Source organism: Saccostrea cucullata, unplaced genomic scaffold (genome assembly GCF_032062105.1).
Source record: "Saccostrea cucullata isolate Sc308-1 unplaced genomic scaffold, CSIRO_AGI_Scuc_v1 ctg2678, whole genome shotgun sequence".
Lineage (NCBI taxonomy): Eukaryota > Metazoa > Mollusca > Bivalvia > Ostreida > Ostreidae > Saccostrea > Saccostrea cuccullata.
Window position 1 is genome coordinate 52,793 of NW_026939317.1, and position 22,135 is coordinate 74,927.

Sequence of the window (22,135 nt, forward strand, 5' to 3'; positions counted from 1 at the left end):
TATTGCTGCATTAGTAAGGGAAGATGAAAATTGAAAAGTTAAAGTCATCACGTGTGTCATAGAGTTTGGTTGTTAGATTACCATTAAGAACCCTCTCTACACTGCACACTGAAGAGTTCTGATTCTTAGGTATTTTTCTGCAGTAAGAGTGATCTGCCCTTAGATCTAAATTCTAAAAAAAAAATGAAATTTACAATATATTACTCAATTTGTAATTAATTTTAGTATTCTTAACATTTTAAAAGACCAAGATAAATTAATTGAACAGTTTGTTTGCATGTCTTTTCTCTATTGTAGTAATTAACAGTGATTTCTATTCTGTGATACTGTATTGTCTTTGAACTTTTCCCCCGGGGTTAAATGCCACGCACCATACAGTGAAAATTAAATAAATAACCTCAATATTAACTCCTTTATACAATATATTTTTCTCAAAGTTAAAAAAAAATTTGCACCTGTGTAGAGAGGTCCTTAACGTCTTTTCTAGTAAAATATCCAACGCTCTATGTATAAAAAATTGCTCATATTTTAAATGTTTTTTTGGTATCATTGGTCTTTGAGATAGTCTAACATAAGAAATTGCCATCTGTCATAAATTATCAACTTCAGATTTCTATATCAGTTAAATTTCAACTACCACATCAGAATAAATCAAATTTAATGTTTCAGGACTTTGTCTTAAATATTATACCTTTGTTGTCTGGACTTTGATCTTCATATTATGTTTCCCTTCCTGTACAATAATACAATAACAACACTGGTAGAAAGAACAAATGGTGAAATCAAAGACAGTGAGTATCATTAAAAGGAAAGCAAACTTTTTCAATAATAAATCTATTTAAGCTAAAAAAATCTTATAGACACGGCATGGAATGATCTCTTGTTGAATTGAAGATTTAAATCTGATTATAATTGATAAAATTAGATGAAGGAAATAGCATAAACGTAACAAAGCATTTCAAAACAAGCAGAATTTATTTGTAACCAAATAAGATGAAGTGAAAATTTCCTTTGATATTTTGTGGTTCTCTTAAGGGGGATGTACAAGCCATATTGGATCTAGTCTGGTGTAAAATAAGAAATACCAAGAGTGCGCTTAATACTCTACTAAACTAGCCCAAAGTTACTCAAAGTGCTAATGCACTAATTACCTACTATTAGAGACCAAAATCAGTTAATAATTAAGTTTATTTTGTTTTAATTAGGAGGAAATTAATCATGTTAGAACTGCGCAGCTACAGCATTCACGAGATGAAAAATGCATTGAATATAGTGTTAGTTTGATTCATTCATAATATGGCTACAACCATTTGTTTCGCGTTTTTCTTGTCATTATCCATAATTCTTGAAAATTTGATTTTTCATATGGGTGTCCTCCTGAGGCCATGTGTTTATTTCGTCCGCCATTCCTCTGTCACACAGTGTTCGAATAGCATTGGTTTTAGAATAAATGCGACCATAATAACATCAAGACCTTACATTTAAAGATTGTTATGTCCCTCCATATTAAGAAGAGGTCTGGAAAACAAAATTCTGTGCTAAAAATAGACCACGTGCTGCTATGCATGAACTACTTTCATGGTTCTTTAAACTCTTTTTGAAGACAACGATACCTTGTTTTGAACTTGAAATTATCATTTAAAAGTGCAAAATTTAGACATTTTCTCAACAAATGGTTGTAGAGAGAACATTAATGCACAGTTTGCATATTTTTTTGGATTTTTTAAGGCTCTGCTAAATTCTGTAGCTGCGCAGTTCTAAGGTGCATATCAAAAGCATTTTTCTGCAAAAGTGTAGATTATATATGCACAACATGCATTCAGTTATGCATATTTATTGTATCTTTATCATAAGGACTTAAAATTTGATCAAAATATGATGTATTTTAGCCATTTGAAGAAATGTTTACATTTTGTTCTCACAGCACTAAAGGTGGCCGTACATCCCCCTTAATTCGGTTATCCAGGCTACAGATAAATATAGTGTACAAATTTAAAATATACGCGACTTAAATCTAAAAATATTTTTAATTAAAGTGTATGATAAACAAACGTAACAGATCTACTCATTTTCTATCTCCCCGGTAATATCAGTCGTTTTCCTGTTTGCCGCTTTTATCTCCTTATATGGGTATGTTAATAAACAAGTTACTGATTTCAGAAATCGATCTTCTTATCCTATTTTATTATAAAACAAACATATATTTTGAAAATTAAATTTTGTATTTTACAACACATTTTGTAAAAGAAGCTGGATGATAAAAAAAGATAAAGACAAGCAATGAAGGGTGAAAACAATTTCAGCAATGAAACGTTGAATTCTAACATGTCTGTGTTCCTTTAACAAGTAATAGTATTCTGTCTGAACGTAACTTGATATGATACTTGCAATTACAGGTAACTGCATCATTACTTACTACCGAGTATTATGTCCTTAAAAAGTGATTCGTAATTCTAATATTTTAGCATTGAAGGAACTAAAGGAAAATGTTAACATCTATGCTGTATTATAATATTATATAAATGGTGCCTGTTTTGGAGAGTAACATTTGAAATTGACACCCCAAGGAAAACCATTGTCAACCGACGCGTCAGCGGAGGTTGACAATGGTTTTCCGAGGGGTGTCAATTTCAACTGTTACCCTCCAAAACAGGCACCATTTATTTTATTATACTGAATGTCTTCTTGATTTAGGATGTCAGAAAAAAAATCGTCGATCGTCTTTACGTTCACGTTTAGAAAGCTTTCAAACTCCACGCTACTTCGAAAAAGATTTACTGGCCTCTTTATTGTTTATTTGATACTCTAAGAGTCCTTTATCATCTAAAGTTTCGTTATTTCTGCACTTGCAAGTATGTTTCATCTGTCGTTTGTTGTTTTCAAGAAAGCTACATCGGACGCAAGCTTTTTTCCGATTCTTTCAAACGCACAACTGACGTTTTGAGAATTCTACGGTGAACCGTACGCGCATAATTTCCACGCATGTGACATTACCGTTGTGTTATCCGTTGTCACGTGTGTTGCTAAGGCTGAGGGTAATAGAACGGATTGTTAACTGCGTCTAAACCAATCAGATTTTAGTATTTAACATGAAAGTATAATAATATGATTTAGTGTCCTTTATTCTTGTAATATATGTATATTTATATTAAAGGTACATATTAACACAAAATTAAAACGCTGTCCAGTTGAATTTGAACAGTTAGTGTCATTGTACTAAGACATTAGGCTATTTTCTTTTCGTGATTTTATGTTGTAATGAAATCCGATAATTTTGTTTTGAATTATGAACGACAGGAAACACATTCTTGCAAACGTGCACAAAGGTTTAATCCTTGTTATGAAAATGTAAATGCTGAAAATAATTATTAGAATTTAAAAGTTATATTGATCAAGACGTCAATGTGTGCCTCTCGCTTTGTCAGTATCACAGACAGTTTAGGTATGAACCTCTCCCCTGTCCTTTTCCAATTCCATTCTTTTGAAATAAAGGGGTCCACACAATCTTTTTAGTATATTTTTGTACTAATGTATATGTTACACATACATTATTGAAAAAAAAAACATTTTGTCATTTGAAGCTAGTTTACTATACATATCTTGTTTCCGCAAAATACGTGTCAGATCAAAAAGTAAAATAAAAAGTGCACAATGGCACTATGTAACAATGATTCTCTGAAAGCCTCATTGCATATAATTCAGTGGTATAAGAGATGGGTACTTAAAGCGTAACAGACAAACGGTCGGACGGATGGATCCCAATAGCCCTGCTTTTCAAGCGGATAACCTTATGAGTATGTGTAACATTATGTAGACCAAAAGGTATCTTTGCTATGCTTGTGATTTAAATTCAATTACATTTGAGGTATGAAACATATAGATAAAGAACATTAACCAAACTCAAAAGTCCATGCATTTAAACAAATTGGAACAAGCAAGGAACTCAGAGTTGGAGTCAGGTGCCACGGAGGAGTAATTAAGCATTAAATTTTTGAATAAAATCAGTAAACATTCGAATAAATTGGATTAAATTGCATTTCTTGACAAAAGCATTGCTTCCACTTTAGGCAATGCAAAATGTTAACTAAAACGACTGTTTTAAATCCTTGATTTATTAACATATTTGTAGTTTACTTCGTTTAAGAAACTTTCATACGTAAAGCATGCTCTTTCATTTTGAATCAACTGGGAAAAATAAACGCCATATAGGTGATCTAAATTTCTAATACGACACACGCTTTTGAAAAGCAGGTTATTGAAATAATAATATCAACAATCTCGTTTAAAGTCAATATTTTGTAAGATCTACTGTATGGTGTATGCAATGACTTCGTCAACAAATAAATCCATCATTAAGGCGGATTTTCATTTAAATTGTCTGATTATTATTTACAATTAAAATGTGCATGGCAATAACAAACAAGTATTTAACAACGATTTGGTGCCATACACACAGATTGGTAATGGATTTTATAGCACACTGGTAACCAAAACAGTAAATACAAAAGACGTTACAATACAGACATTTCTACTGTAAACTGGACTATCATTATGATTTACTTCTTAATTTCTTGTTAGCAATAATTCTTTTTTTACCCCGATATACATAGGAAAGAAAATAAAACACCGCTCAATAGGCTATGAGCTACTATTCAATAATACAGAACACCTAGATAAGCTCCAAGACTAAGTACAAAGCTAGGTGGGCTAGTATTGGCTCCTGCGAAGCTTTTATCAAGAATGTAAAACATATAATCACATAATATATATAAAAGCTTTTTAAACTTTCTTCTCCATAAAAGTCATTCTTTGTTATGATACTAATATGGACCAAACGTTGTTACGGGCATGAAGAGGGAGGAACACAAGAGAAGAGAACCTTTTATAACAATCCTCTGCAGAGCCAAAGTGACTTGTGTGGTTTAAGTTCAATCACATCTTGTTTCTGAAGTGATTCATCTAGAGGCAATGTATGAAAGCATACAAGTATGTATCAAAATATAAAACATATCATTTTTCATCTTTAATATTAGAGAGATTACGCATTTGACCGTGAACACCTTCTTGTGCGTGTAAACCTAGAAGCGTTTTTACGAGTACTTGTAATTGACATCGTCTTCTGTTTAACAAACTGCATTGTTGCAACCACTATTGAAATACGACCAGTATTGAAATAATTATTTCAATAGTGGTTGAGATTTCATTTCAATAACAGGCATAGGTTGCAACCACTATTGAAATAGGACCACTATTGAAATACTATCATTCCAATAACAGCATGTCACTTTGCTTTGATCGACCGTAGTGAAATTTCACAAATTGATTACATATTATTCATCGATTGGATGTTTGATTTGAATGAATCTGATGCTTCTTTGCATATGAAAAACAGAATCCACCAATACCCTGATAACACTGGCCAATCATAACAAATTATTGTTTACCAGAGAGGCAGCCACAAGCAACACGTGGTCAATCAAAGCCCGTTTATTGTCCTAAAAAAGCACGTGTCATATTTGTTGTGAGTTGGCCGAATGAAGTTAATTTTGATATGTATGAGAAAATTATTAGGGTTATACTTTGAAACTATTATACTATATATATCATATTACATAAATAGCGATCATTTCCATCATCATAAGGATTAAAACTTGCTTTGCTGTCCACATGTGAGTATTGTTTAATGCATTCTTGTAAACAATCATTCATTACGATTGGTCAGTATTGAAAGTGGCATTGCTGGGTTCTGTATTTCATATGCAAGGTAGTTAATTTGCTTTCATTGAAATCAAACATCCAATTGATGAGTAATATGGTAATCAACATGTGAAACTTTAGCACGCTCGATCAAGCAAAGTGACGCTGTTATTGGAATGAAAGTAACTGCATTATTGTAAATAATAGCATTTATGTACTCATGTAATGATTTTATGTACTCATGTAATGAAGTTTTGAGTTTGTACTTTTAGCTTGTTAATCAATCCGTTTTTATCCGTGTTTCAATTTTGTGTCAATATTAGAGCGATCGATAGGGGGTAATTTTACCGACCAATCAGAAGAGACACTAAATGTAGATTCTACGTCACTTCTTGTTTTGATTCGATCGCAGTAAGAAGGGTTTTCCAAGTGTTGGAGTAATACAAACTGAAACTCTTGTTTGCGATCGATTTTTTATTTGAAAAATAGAAGTGCGATACAGAAGTATTTGTGAACAGTTGGTTATTTGTCAAATCATACGTATATCCATCAATGCCTAGGAAGCGACTGAAGTTCCCTTTCGTAGGACGAATGCAAAGGAGATAATGAGTGTGCGCCATCTGGGACATTCGTACATGTATATTCTATAGGCATTGAGTGTTCTTGGAACTTTATGAATGCTAATTGTGATGTGTGCAAATCAATCTGGATTGTAGAATTTTCATTTTGGACATTGGGTTTAAAGGAGGTCTAATGTGCATATATGACACGAAAACTAATACTTGTGCAGTGCGTGGGTTTGAATTACATTAGCAGAGCCCCCACCGCGTGTCTGCCTCAGAGTGCCCGATGTATTCTGTCGATAGCTCGTTATCACATTTGGGAGTCGGAATTCGGCGTGTCATCATAGAATTACTGCTGCGAAGACAACCTTGGGCAATCTCTCTTAATTGTCATTAATTTTTGGAGGGACCTATCATACCTAAAGCCGGATGGTTTGCACATTGCCTGTAATAACCATAGATCAGCTCCAATACGCCAGTTTCGAGATTGTAACTCTCCTACGATAGAGGCGCAAAAAGTACCCATTTCAGTACGGAGGTGGGACAGGTTGTCTCTGTATACAAAAGTGCATAAATAAAAGAACGATATTTATGGCTTTTAAAATTTATTAAATGTTATAGAAAGATAATAATGTTAAGCAGTGATGCATTTGATGATTTTGTCAAGCTCAACTATACATATTTACAAATCTACTATAAATTTTCGGTACTTGAAAACGAAAGAAACGTCATAGTCTTTATAAAAAGTAACAGATTTTCTTGATTGTACGAACATTTTCTTAAAAGTAAGTGTTTTAAAGTTAAAACAAGGAAAAGAATCAATATTTTATTTTGATTCCCGACGTGACCAGATGCATGTGATCTTATTTATTAGAGGTCCATATCTCTTCCCTCGTCCGAAAAGTCTCACATCCACTGATATTTTCTTTTTTGTTTCGATATTTTTGATTTAAAAATGATGCCTTTACTTTAATTCGGTTATTCTCAAGTTGCAGAGTGCATCCTGACAATCGTGTAGTAATGATAAACCGGTATATCGATGATGCAATGTTTCCAACATACACAGTATGAAATATCTGTCCCACCTGTTTGTTTACGCGGTAACGAAACTCCCCTCCTCAACGAAAGAGCGCACCAAGGGAGATAATCTCGAAACTTGCGTATTAGAGAGTATTTGAGGAGTGCAGTATTATGCCATGCCATTGACAAGGCTAGTAATTCATAAATATTCCATGTAATTCATATTCAATGGAAGCAATAATTAACTATAATAATAAATAATTCTTCCAGTACCTATAATCCATGATGATATTGTTTTGGTGTCACAGTGTAGAACTCCAAATCAGTAATATAATAAATTTATGATAGATCTATATATAGTCTACAAGTCAAGTGACATTTACTTTTAATTTCATTTTTTAATTGATAAAATGTCATTTTATCATGGAAAGCTTTTAATATAGGTATAAGGGAAAGTTATTTACTTATGAAATGACATGCACACTTTGTTCATGTTATGTCTTAGTATGCTCTTTATCTTCTTACTACATGTGGTATGCAATGCATTGTAGGGGTGCAGAGATAATTTAGCTTTTTGTAATTGATGATTTCCCATTTGTTTGTGCAAATTGGTGAGTTAAGGGTATGCATTGTAAGTCACTCTGTGATGTGCATTGTTAGTCATACAAGTTGATATAAAGGTATGCATTATAAGCCCACACTATTATGTGCATTGTTAGTCATACGAATTCATAAGATATGCATTATAAGCCACACTGTCATGTGCATTGTTAGTCATACAAGTTTATATGGTATGCATTATAAGTCACACTTAAGTGTGCATTGTTAGTCATAGAGTTTATATGGTATGCATTATAAGTCACACTATTGTGTGCATTGTTAGTCATACAAGTTCATAAGGTATGCATTATAAGTCACACTTAAGTGTGCAATGTTAGTCATACGAGTTTATAATGTATGCATTATAAGTCACACTTTAGTGTGCATTGTCAGTCATACAAAGCGATATGCATTGTGAGTCACTTGAATGTACACTATTTAGGCATGTTGGATATCTTCAAATATTAGTTTATGCTTACCCCTATTAGTTCTTGATGCAAGTAATTAGATAATTCATACCAAGAACAGTCTTATTTGGATATAACAATTGTTTGTTGATTGAGGTAAAACAAAGACAAGAACAGAGCTTTTCGACAATGTTTTTTAAGTGATATATGCATTCGGAGTCACCTTAGTGTGCATTTTTAGTCATATCTCTTTACTTTAACATATATATGCATATTATGCATTGTTGAAACATTACCGGGTATGCATTATGAGTAACACTTTAGTTAGCATTCTTAGAAATACATGCGATATATATGCATTGTAAGTCACCTTAGTATGCATTGTCAGTCATATCTCTTTACTTCAACATATATATTTGCATAATTCATGTATGCATTGTTGAAACATAACTGGGTATGCATTGTAAGCCACACTTTAGTGTGCATTATTAGTCATACATATGATATATGCATTGTGAGTCACCTTAGTGTGCATAGTCAGTCATATATTATCTTTTTACTTCAATGTATATATTATGCAAGGTATGCATTGTTGAGGCTTATCTGGGTATGCATTATAAGTCTCACTTCAGTGTGCATTGTATGTCATACAGGATATATATATGTGCATTGTATTCTGTTTAATGTGTATTGTCAGTCAGACTTTTCTTTTACGTCGACGTACACATATGCCTAATATGCAATTTTCATCTTTGGCATGCATTATAGGTCACACTGGCATGTGTATTGTTAGGCATACATATATAGTGTATACAAAATGATCAAATGAGGTATGCATTGTAAGTCGCAATATATGGTGCATTGTTAGTTATACATATCAAATCAATACAGGTTGATAAAAATTTGAATCATATATCAGCAGTTCATTCAATACATATTCAAGCATTTTATTTGGCTTGTTATATTTGATACTTATTTCTGACAATTTTTTAAAACTGCTGCAACTAAGAAAGTTTATTTGAACACTTGGCAATTGCTATGTTCTGACACATTTTAGATTTTTTGCAGGAAATATGTCAAAGAGAAGCAGGTGTATGGTGTCAAAAGATACATGGCAAGGAAGGAATCCACACGAAAAAAGTCGAAAACTGGTGAAAAACATTGACTATGAAAAACTCGCTGCTGAGGTACTAAAACAACAAAATCAGTCAACAACGAGCAGCAAGGAGTCAGGATGACCATTCCTAGCAGAATTATTGAGCCAACTTCATCTCCGAGCACTCCCTAGGCAACCCCTCCTACACAGAGCACTATTCAGGCATCCCCTCTATCTACTCGGAGCACTATCCAGACAACCCCGATAGCTACTCAAAATACTGAAAGGTCATCAAGCAGGACAATAAGGGTTGGACACTGTGTCAGGAAGTCAAGATGCCTCAGTGGAGAAATTGGTGACCAGTGTATTGGAAGGTACATGTTCAGGGGAACATATCAAAAAATGGACAATCTCATTTCTTTATCTGATGGCATCCCTTAGGAGCATCAATTTCAGTCAAAAATAAAAGGGTTTGGGTAAATATGGGTGAAGAAGTTTCTGGCCAAATTATGAAAATAATTCCTTCACTTGGACAGTGACTTCAGTTACAATTATTGAACAGTAGAATTCTTAAGTATCCCTCTTTTAATGTAAACAATAGACAAATACCTTTTAAGTTTTCATTTGTATCTACTTAGGGAAATTTCCAACTGACGCCCCTCATCAATTATAGTATCTTACACTGGTTAAGAAAATGTGTAAATTACATGGTTAGGTAATACAAAAACACGTGAAACACAGTTCTTCACTTGGTAGGATTGGTGGCCTCTTTTTTCCATCAGAAACCTTTTAATGATTTTCGGGTCATCCCCATAACATAAGATGTTGTTCCAAAATTAGATCCAGGAAATTTAGGATAATCTATTACCTTGGCTTATCCCAGAAATGTTTTCATAAATTCAGGTGTTCTAGGACTCTGAGGGCACTATGTTTAATTGATGAGATCATTAAATTATTTAGCAGGAGGAATATCTCACATATTACCTGTTAGATAATTTCTTTTTTATTGGTACAACCATTTCAAGAATATATTGCATTGGTATAACAATGTGTTTGTACGTGTCCAAATTAAAGATGATAAAAACATATTTCCTTCAACTACATAGTACATTTGTAAGTATGCTATCAAAATAGCTCTATTGCTTTGGAATACCGATTGCCTGGGGCTGAATTACTTAAAGTAAACATAAATTTGAATGATACTAGGTTTATGAAGAAAGTATGCAGTCTTTTATTTGTCTGCTTAGTTTTGCATGTGCTGTATACGTAAGTAGTTCCCGGAAGGGCATTCCTAATGCGATCAATCAAGTTTAACTTGAGGGTACCAAAAACCTATTTCTTTACAATAAACTCACTTTTGACTGAAGCAAGGGCAGCTTTTGACACTTGGTAATATTTCATTGAGTATTACAATGGGAAATATATACTTCTTTCCTACCGATGATTATCTTTGCAATACCTCACACTTTTCACAGATGCCTCTGGGTCAGTAGATTTTGCTTCAGTCTTAGGGAATATTTCACCTTTTCTAGAAACAAGCATCAATACCACATCATCTCTTGATAATGTAAACACCAGTGGCTTAAAGCAATTTGACTGCATCTTTATCAAATAGCACAAGAGCATCTTAATGTCAATGAAGCTGGAAGATTTTTAAGTCTGGTCAGCGGTTTCAGTTGCCTAATACCTATTTCACCTATAGTTTTATGCAATTTCATTACTCATTTATTTACCAACAAATACTCAACTAATAGCATTTCATCCCACACATGTGCAATAGGGTTTATACACAAAATAAAAAATCTTGCAGATCCAGCATAATCTGTTCTTATTAAAAGAATTTAGGTGGTCAATTCATTGTGGTCAACCAGTGTCTCATTCATTTGTAAATAAACATCTAAATTAAGCAGTATCTGTCATTGGTCTGAATCAAAAACTATAGGAATGGCATAGCTTTCAAATTGGTGCAGCAAAGGATAATGCAAAATTGGGATTTTCAGAACAAATCTATTCAAAAAATGGGGAGATGGAATTCGGATGCAATTAAAAAGAATAAGATTAGAAAGCTTTCATTTGTAAGTGACAAGTCAATTACTTATAGGCATTGTGGGATTTAATCTTTTAGAAATTCGTTGAGTTGACTCTTCAGGCCAGAAGGTGTCTGCTGAAAATCATATTGTCGGCTGCAATCTATCATAAAGTGTAGTTTTTGTGAAGTTAAACCTTCAGACCAGAAGGTGTCTGCTGAGGTCTATCATGAACTGTGGGTTTGATGAAGTCAACTTCCAGGCCAGAAGTTGTCTGCTGAAAATTATCACGAATTGTATATTGGGTAAAGTTCAACTTTAGGCCAGAAGTTGTCTGCTGATGTTTGGAGAATATCATGTATCGTACACATATGTGGTTATCCATTTGCGTTTAATAGGTGATAGCTAAGGTTTAAAGTATGGGTATTGCGATACCAAAGATTGTCTTTTTAATTGCATTTTGTAGACATGTTTTGAGCCAAACTCCTTTAACTTACATTCTAACTTACATGTTAATATCGGTCATTATCAAATATATGTAACCTTGGTGTTGCAATTGTTACCAAGGAAAAAGAAATGTGCCTACCTCTGAGTTGATCAAGTACATCATGAAATAGTCAGATTTGAATGTGCAAAATTATTTCTACTCGGTGATTTCTGATTATACATGTAATAGGAAAACTGGTTATAATGTATGTCCTCGTTATACAAGTTCACTTTGGGTGGCAGTGTGTACAAACATTGCATGCTTGTACTTTGGCAGGTTTTGTCTGCCACGTTTTTTGCTGATTGTTATTTTTTACATTCTGGATTGTTTATTTGGATTTTCTTCATGTAATATGTTACACTGGGGAGATCAACTAATGTTTTGTACAAATTTACACATTCTTTCAAGAGTGATCTCCCCTTTATCTGATGTATCTTTTCATTATCTGTCGTCATTTATACATGTATAATAAATGACAAATTCATCCATCAAACTTTGTGTTTGCATTACTTTAATATGGATGTGATATGGTCTACATAAATTTAGAAGTGTGTGCAAAAAACTAGCTTCAGTGAACTTGTAAAATTAGTTAAATTACACTGGAGAACATAAAACTGCATTATTGTAAATAATAGCATTTATGTACTCATGTAATGGTTTTTATGTACTCATGTAATGAAGTTTTGAGTTTGTACTTTTAGCTTGTTAATCAATCCGTTTTTATCCGTGTTTCAATTTTGTGTCAATATTAGAGCGATCGATAGGGGGTAATTTTACCGACCAATCGAAGAGACACTAAATGTAGATTCTACGTCACTTCTTGTTTTGATTCGATCGCAGTAAGAAGGGTTTTCCAAGTGTTGCCCACCATCCACCCCGATCATTATTCCACCTTTATGCCATACTGCTAAATTAATATGCAATGTAAAGGGTTAATGTATAAAAATGTTTAAAAATACATATATGTTTATATATTTTAATATGATTTTATTTTGGCAGTTGTTTTTCTGCCAAGGCAGTTTTTGTCTGCCACGTTTTTTGCTGATTGTTATTTTTTACATTCTGGATTGTTTATTTGGATTTTCTTCATGTAATATGTTACACTGGGGAGATCAACTAATGTTTTGTACAAATTTACACATTCTTTCAAGAGTGATCTCCCCTTTATCTGATGTATCTTTTCATTATCTGTCGTCATTTATACATGTATAATAAATGACAAATTCATCCATCAAACTTTGTGTTTGCATTACTTTAATATGGATGTGATATGGTCTACATAAATTTAGAAGTGTGTGCAAAAAACTAGCTTCAGTGAACTTGTAAAATTAGTTAAATTACACTGGAGAACATAAAATTATTTCCGTAGTGGTTGAGATTTCATTCTAATAACAAATATATAATAGTGCGAGAGAGTGCATTGTACGACCTACTACATTCCTGTACGCCTTCGTCCGCCATATTTCTTCGATTCCGCCATATTTATTTGAAAATTTTTCGGTCCCTGAACCTGCTACATAAAGCTTAGTACATTTGTTTCACTTGAGTGATTTTCTAGCCCGGCTGTCGACATGTACACATCTCCGATAGCATAGTTTTTAGAAATACATAAACTGACCAAATACATGTTTGAAAAGTAAAAATCTAACAAAAACTAGAACTATAATGAGAAGTAAATTATTTTTCAATGCATTTGCTGCAGTATGGAAAAAAAAACACTTACACGGAATACATTCATGTACAGCAAAAGCCGTTTAGATATCCATGAATGCAGGTCGAGGAAAAGCATCGAACGCAGTGATAAACACATTACCTGAATACTGCTATCATTACAAAGATTTAAAATTAGTTATAATTTTATACACAATAAACGAGTTTGATTGTGTGGTACATGAATGATCAAAATAGAATTGAACGTAAAGGATATGGTGATAACGAACAGTATTCAATATCAAAGTCCATAAAACAATACAAAATAAGAGCAAAGCAAACATAGACCTCTAAAACATCAGAGGTGGGATCAGGTACCATGGAGAAGTGAGCATACCCTGCCGACGGGTCACATCCGCCGTGTACTCCTTGTCATGATCGGGAAATAACGGAAAAATCCGTCGTCAATTCAGTTTATAAATAATGGACTAACAATCAGTATGAAAACGTCAGTAAGCATTTGACTCAATAATAAATCGTATTTGCTGACAAGGTCATTGCATCGATCAAAGAACTTACGAAATGATGACTTTAAACGAGGCTGCTGATATTCTTGTTTCATAGCCTTATCTGTAAATAATTTAGCTCGTTTTAGAAAATGTTCATACGTAGAGCATGCTCTTGCGTATCGAATCAACTGATATATATAAACGCCGTATACAGGTGATGAAAGTATATTGCTGCATAAGTAAGGGAAGTTGACGATAGAAAAGTTAAAGTCATCACGTTTATCTTAGAGCTTTGTTGTTAGATTACCATTAATGTCTTTTTCAAGTAAAATTTCCAAGTATGAAACATATGTGCCAGATTTTGTGAATGAGACGTGCCAGACTGCTTGATATCTTTTATTTCAGGTTCAACAGGGATATATAGAGTAGGCATTTGAATAGAAGTACTACAGTATTGTAAATTAATTATTGTCGTTGTATTGCCTCGATAGATAACCTCTTCCGTCTAACTTTGATATTTTCTTGGAGTTCAAAGTGCAATTAAAGTTTTACATTTTACATATTAATGGGTAATTAATGAAAATTACGTTTTTTAATGCAGGATTTGATTGTACTAAAAATAAAAAAAAAATTGTTAATTAATTTTTACTGTTATATTTATTATTTCAAGATTAAAAAATCATGCTTACCACGCCGATTTCATTAGGGGTCTCTCAAAAAAAAATTGAATGTATAAGACTAATGTTAGCGTAAGCTTCATATTCTGATCTGCTTCTAAATCAGGTTGCTTGGGATTGGAATTAACCGATTATTCCTTAGTTTTATTTATGTAAAATCAGATGAATGTTCTTTCATTTCCTTGTTTTGAAATATATCGGAGGGAAAGTTTTAGGAATTAGATTTCCTGCTTTTTGGAAATGTGATAATTAAATATACATTTCCTTCTAAAATTCAGTATGAATCAGTTATATTGTTCTTTCTACACCATAAACCTCTGAGATGGAAGCAAATGGATTCAGATATGAATGTTCTGATCATTCGATGCATTTTAAATTTATTTAAAAATGGAACTTTGGATACTTGCTTTTGTGTGTTCTTTAGATAATGTAATGGTATTTTGTCAAAAAGAAGGTGTCTGCAAAGATGGGTGAGAAAATCCTTACTTATTTTTTTCTTTTAAAGAAGGGACAGAAACAATAACTGTTATCTTTTGAAAATCTTTTTGTGATAAAAAAAAAAAACGAATGAACGTATATATTCTAGAAATACCCGGTTTTGCTGCAAGAACTTCAAACCTGTTGGAAACACGTGTGTAGGCATGTACCTTTTTCTAACAAGTGAAAAGCAGAGAAAAGAAAAAAAATAATTCAAGCAAATTTTATGCAGCAACTTAAATATATGCGAACATTAAAACTATGGGTTATAAAAATAAATTCCTGATAATTCAAAGTTTCTTAAGTGTTGGGAATGCTTTTGAAAATCTAACACATTCCAATTGATATTTTAATAAACTGATGCCATTTCAATGAAAATTAGGTAATATATAACTTCCAGAATGTGATCCTGGGTACCGCGGCTATAATTGTTCCGAGACCTGTCCTCCCAACCACTATGGGCAAGGATGTTATAAAACATGTGACTGTTTTCCTTATCAGTACTGTGATACAGAAAGGGGGTGTTTGTGCAACACGACCAGTGATAATTGTACAGATCCAGGTGAGAATTCATTTCATTTATTTTATGCAGACCAAAGTAGATGATTATTTTACATATATATTAGTAAAGATGAGTGCTCATATACAGAAAGATTTCCAAATACACCATACTTTAAAAAAATATTATTTTACTTTATCATAATATAGATTTATTTCACCTAAATATGCTTTGCTTTGCGGCATGATATTTTGGAAACTATATCAAAAACTTAACATATCCTCAATTTATCTTTTATTGATTTTCGAGGTGAACTGGAGTTTCTTAGGTTCCTTTTCCAAAATTGAATCTTAAATCGGTCGCTGGTTTGCTAAAAGAGTTATTTAAGTTTTAAATCCAAATATTTTCCACGTCTTGAAAAAGGCATATTTATATAACCATAATTTTGTATTCAAGCATGAATGTTTTATTTAATACGTATATTTTGCTTTATGCAAAAGGTGAAATATTAGTTTGAAAATTGTAAAAAAAATCAAAATCAAAAGGGGTTAAGATATGCAGAATGATACACCAAAAATTCTACAAAAAACAAATCTGTTGAAATGCATTAAACATGATACCTGGAAAAAAAGTTTGGAGACGTTATCACCATATGCAAGTAAAAGCGAAATATCACTACTGGTCCCAAGATAAGAAAAATTAACAATTAAGAAGCAAAAGGTATCTCGTCTGTCACAAAGTTTAGTTATAACCATTTTCGCTTTTCTTCAATTACCAGTAAAGCAACCAAATCAAAAACAGGTCTGACAGATCTTGTATCTTCTTTTGTTTCAAGTTCACTGATCAAAAATGTAAACAAATGATTGAAAAAAACTATTGTTGATTGATATAACGTCATTAATCTAACTAAATCTGCCATTGAAGGTCAAAATAAGTGTTTTCTTCTCATGAAACAGTCTTTAAATAAAATTCTGCTCGATAAGAACATAAACAAGAGGCCCATGGGCCACATCGCTCACCTGAGCACTATGGCTAGGAAAAAGTAGAAATTGGTTTATCATTGAAAAGTTTAAATCCAAAAGTAGTCCCATGACCAATCATAGCTTTGCTATTCTTGACAAGATGATTTTTAAAGAATTTTCCTATATATATCTATGTAAAACTTTGGTCGGTCATTGTGGCCTCGCCCTACCCCCAGGTGTCATGATTTGAACAAACTTGAATCTACAATACCTGAGGATGCTTCCATATAAATATGATCAATTACGGCTTTGCTATTCTTGAGAAGAAGATTTTTAAAGAATTTTCCTATATATATCTATGTAAAACTTGGTTGGCCATTGTGGTCATGACTTCAACAAACTTAAATCTACACTACCTGAGGATGCTTCCATATAAATATGATCAATTCTGGCTTTGCTATTCTTGAGAAGAAGATTTTTAAAGAATTTTCATATTTATTTCTATGTAAAACTTTGGTCGGCCATTGTGGCCCCGCCCTACCCCCGGGGGTCATGATTTGAACAAATTTGAATCTACACTACCTGAGGATGCTTCCATATAAATATGATCAATTACGACTTTGTTATTCTTGACAAGATGATTTTTAAAGAATTTTCCTATATATTTCGATGTAAACCTTTGGCCGGCCATTGTGGCCCCGCCCTACCCCTGGGGGTCATGACTTCAACAAACTTAAATCTACACTACCTGAGGATGCTTCCATATAAATATGATCAATTCTGGCTTTGCTATTCTTGAGAAGAAGATTTTTAAAGAATTTTCATATTTATTTCTATGTAAAACTTTGGTCGGCCATTGTGGCCCCGCCCTACCCCCGGGGGTCATGATTTGAACAAATTTGAATCTACACTACCTGAGGATGCTTCCATATAAAAATGATCAATTACGACTTTGTTATTCTTGACAAGATGATTTTTAAAGAATTTTCCTATATATTTCGATGTAAAACTTTGGCCGGCCATTGTGGCCCCGCCCTACCCCTGGGGGTCATGATTTGAACAAATTTGAATCTACACTACCTGAGGATGTTTCCCCATAAATTTCATTTTTCCTTGCACAGTGGTTCTTGAGAAGAAGATTTTTAAAACATACCACCAAAATTTCATTACTTCCCAATTATCTCCCCTTGAATGAGGGCGTGGCCCTTCATTTGAACAAACTTGAATCCCCTTCACCCAAGAATGCTTTGTGGCAAGTTTGGTTGAAATTGGCCTAGCGGTTCTTGAGAAGAAGTTGAAAATGTAAAAGTTTACGGACAGACAGACAGACAGACGGACAGACGGATGCCGGACAAAATGTGATCAAAAAAGCTTACTTGAGCCTTCGGCTCAGGTGAGCTAAAAAGGTCTTCTGAATAAATAAATAAACATAATTAGGTCCATAGCATTTTAAAAGTTTGTTGGCAGACCTGGCCTTCGAAGACTGCATAAATATTGTTAATTAGGGAATCCAGCATCCTTTTGACGTCAACCTCAGAGTACTTGTGTTTAAAACCAGAGTGGCTTAAAATAATATTTTTCCCAAAACTTAAGAGCTAAACTTGTTTCATTTCAGGCCGTCTTCAAAGCAAAATAAATGGATAAATATTTTTAAAAATTTGATAGAAATCTTAGATCATGCCTGCTGTTCAATCCAACTCAATGAATAAAATATATTTTTAAACTAGAAATTTTAGTGCATTTGCTCATCCAATGAATTTATCGATGCAAAAATGTCTATGATGAATATGCATGGGCGTCGGAAGCAAATCGAAAGTGGGGTGGGTGGTGGGAGTGGGCTAAACCAACAAAAAATGGTAAAGCCCATTTTCATTGACTATATTATGTATATATTTGCAAAAAAGTTTAGGGGGGGGGGGGGGGAGCTAACTAATTTGTTAAGTTTATACTGAAAGATTAGAGTTTAAATTTTTTTATGTTATAAAATTGTAAATATTAGCGATTTGAAAGACTGACAGTATTGAATAAAAATTACTAATGATTAATAACATCGTCATAAACAATATGATGAAATGAAACATACGGAGATAACAAACAGTATTCAAGATCAAAAGTCCATAAAACAATACAAAATAGGAGCAGAGCAAACACGGGCCCCCAAAACATCAGAGGTGGGATCAGGTGCCATAGAGGAGTGAGCATCCCCTGCTGACCGGTCATATCCGTCGTGTGCTCCTTGTCATGATCGAGAAAAAACGGAAAAGCCTCTCTATCTCTCTATACATTTAAGTTTTTTTCCCTCTCTCTTAAAATATTCCTATTATTTTATTAATCTGTATTTATCTGTGTTTTAATTACTATCTTTCTGATAAGAGAAATTGCCATCAATCATGAATCATAATCTGTATTTTCCTATTTGAATAACCACTTGCATTTCAGCTACCATATTAGAATAAATCCAATTTATTTTTCACAACTCTGTTATAAATTTATGTAGTTGTCTGGAGAATAGCCTTAATGATGTCTCTCTATTCTTTATATTTCACAGAACCAGTGACTGTCGAAACAAGCTTAGGAAAAACAAGTGTTTACATCTTAACCAGTATGTGTGCTAAAAAAGATACTAAGTACTCTGCATTGATTTATTCCTTTTTAAACAAGCATTTAATTTTAGCTCTATGAATAAATCAGATATGATAAAGAAAGGTAAAGAAAAATAGCAAAAATATAACAAAGACAAGTTGAACCCATAGATGTGTCGATGTGTGCATTTTCAAGGATAAGCAAAATATATATGTTTTATAATAAGATAGTGTTGAAATTTCCTTCAATTATTTCGTGCTTTGACGACATTTCTATTGCATATCTTTATGTAGGTTTTCAAGGTAATATATAGAAAAGTGTTAAAAAATGCATGACTCCAAATCTCAAAAAACGTTTAATTGTAGCTTATCATAACAAAAACCCGACAAATTTACTCACAGTTACTTTATCCTCGACAATATCAGTCGTTCTACTGCTTGCAGCTGGGGTCACCTGCATAAGGTAATGTTCTTTACTAATGAATAATTTCAGAAATAGATCCACTGATTGCACTTCATTACTACATATTCTTTAAAATATTTAAATTATTTAGTTTTAATTATTTTTTTGAAAAAGTTTTTGGATGAAGAAAAGATTGAGAGAGGCAAAGAAAGGTAACATTTAATATACAGAGTTGTTTAAATTTTATCATTTACCTTTGATTTAGCATAAAATAGGTCTTTCTTTACAAACATGTCTTCTGTCGTACGTCGCACTTGTACGTTATTTTAAAATTTCTAGGTTCCTTACAGAATTTTGATATGAAACAGAAAAATATTGTGACAGATTGTCAGTATGAAATCTAAAATTTATTTCTATTCTGAAATATTTACAGATAAATCTATTATTTATTAAATAATCGAGACATCTACGTTAGAAACATTCTAGTTAGGACTGAAATTGTTCTATTATGATTAAGGAATTCATAATGAAATTTTCCTATTTTCAAAGAAAGATATACATTGGGAGATCAACAATTGTTACATGTCGAAGATACGTCCCCTGGCACTAATCCACAACCTCATCAAACTGAGGACATATACGCTCACACAACATCGGGAATTTACCATCATTTAAGTCTCAGAGTACAGCTTAGCAGTTTATCTGATAGTGATAAAAACATAGAGAACCCCTCTCACTGCCCGGGTCTCTCCCCTGATACAATTTCTGAACAAAGTGAGGAAAGAATCCAAACAAAAGAAAAAGAATCACAGACAGACATTCATACGGACAGCGAACATTCAGAGGAAGTTTATTTTGATGTGAGCTACGCAATACAAAATGCAGTTGATTTACAAAAAGATGAATCATTTGAACGAAAGTGTTCCTTAAAATCAGAAACAGACGTAGAAGATGGTGAGTATTGTGACGTGAAGTACAGCAGACAACATTCTAAAGTTGTATACGGAAATGAATTTCCCAGACAACAGATTTCTTCCAATTCCGAACTGGACTTTGATAAGGACGGTTTAGCAGATTATGTTAATTGTATTAATATTTATCACATTAATGAATCTGTTGGCGATGTTTATTCATCAGTACAAAAAACTTCAAAAAAGACAAAGTTTTAGTGAGCATTTTTAGAAAAAAAAAATTGGCATTTTTTTTTAAATTGAATTTTTTCATGATATGGAATGAAACATTTGAAATGTAGTAGAAATATTTTTAAAGATAAGAGAAAAGAATCTTTCTTCGATTGTGTGAAAAATGAATGAAATTGTTAAGGTACATGCAATAATTTGTTCTTTTTAGTTTCATGAGAATTAAAATTTATGAAAGAAGATAAATGGACTATTGTGAATAATAGAATTACTCTGACGCCTACCTCCAAGTCATCTTATGGTCAATACAGAGTTAAGAGGGTACATCAGCAAGATATTCATATGCAGAAAACTCCGTTTTTGAGCTTTAGATTTTAGATGCGATTATGATACAGTTACCTTCCTCTCTGTTTATAAGTTTGTCTGTTTACATAAATTCAGGCCTTCGTTTGAACAATCATTGATAATCGTTAATTGTTGTTAATTCAAAATCTATGAAATTCAGAGATAAAACCAGGTGCCTAGAAGAAGAAAACAGCCCCATTGACTGGTCAATTTCGCCGTGAACTTTATTTATTCATTAGGGCGGCGGAATTCCAAACTAGAAATGCTTCAATAATGTCAATACAAACCTTACTGTTAGAATTTGATTTAAATTTTGTTATGTAGTATACAAATTTTGAATAACTTCCAATTATATAATACATGTAAATGTGTGTATAAGTTTCATGGATTTTATTTCTAATTTAACGCGTGTTGTTCATTAGAGCAGGAAGAAGTTGATAGGCATTATATTCATATGATGGGAATATAACAAAATTATATAGCACACATGAATATTATATCACTGTTCCTTATTTCCACTTTTATCGAATTCATGGAGATGTCACCATGTCGATGAATAGCTTATAATTACAAACTAAACCTTTACGTGGCACTCAAGTCTATTGATCAGTGTCACGGTCACACAATGTTGGAGTCTGAATCAGCCAATAACGATAACTGGTTCTCAATGCAAATGGTGAAAACAAATTAAGACATGACAAAAAACTATAACATGAAATAAACCTGATAAGTTGCAGGAACTTTTTTGAAAATTTATACTCGAGCTTTAGTCCAAGTTTAAATTGAGCTATGATTAATTTCATTTCATTGGTGTTATTACGGATATTTTTCTTTTAATTTCCTTCCTCTAATTTAAATACTTCCTGACAGATGTTATTTTCCGTTTATTTTGAAATCATACAGGAAAGACAGCATCATGCAGTTGCATACAGGAAAAGGTGTTTATATTGGTTGTTTACTCAAATGGTCACCGACACACCGGGAGAACACAAGGT

General features: G+C 32.8%; 1 protein-coding gene and 1 long non-coding RNA gene across 4 annotated transcripts in view; both read left to right on the forward strand.

The window, feature by feature from the left end:
- LOC134252817 (platelet endothelial aggregation receptor 1-like) overlaps positions 1-21,377 on the forward strand; it is a 33,545-nt gene extending 12,168 nt beyond the window's left edge. Inside the window, exons 5-7 of one of the 3 annotated variants that reach the window (XM_062735363.1) lie at positions 19,620-19,716; positions 19,831-19,868; positions 20,206-21,377. In XM_062735363.1, coding sequence (XP_062591347.1) covers positions 19,620-19,716; positions 19,831-19,868; positions 20,206-20,825 — 755 coding nt within the window. In that variant the 3' untranslated portion in view covers positions 20,826-21,377. The remainder of the gene's footprint in view (positions 1-19,619; positions 19,717-19,830; positions 19,869-20,205) is intronic. The other 2 variants (XM_062735364.1, XM_062735365.1) reach the window with 2 other exon arrangements.
- LOC134252820 (uncharacterized) lies at positions 8,427-13,133 on the forward strand. Its single transcript, XR_009989024.1, has 2 exons — positions 8,427-9,757; positions 11,509-13,133. It is a non-coding gene; the product is annotated as an uncharacterized LOC134252820 (long non-coding RNA).
- Positions 21,378-22,135: the final 758 nt, after the last annotated feature.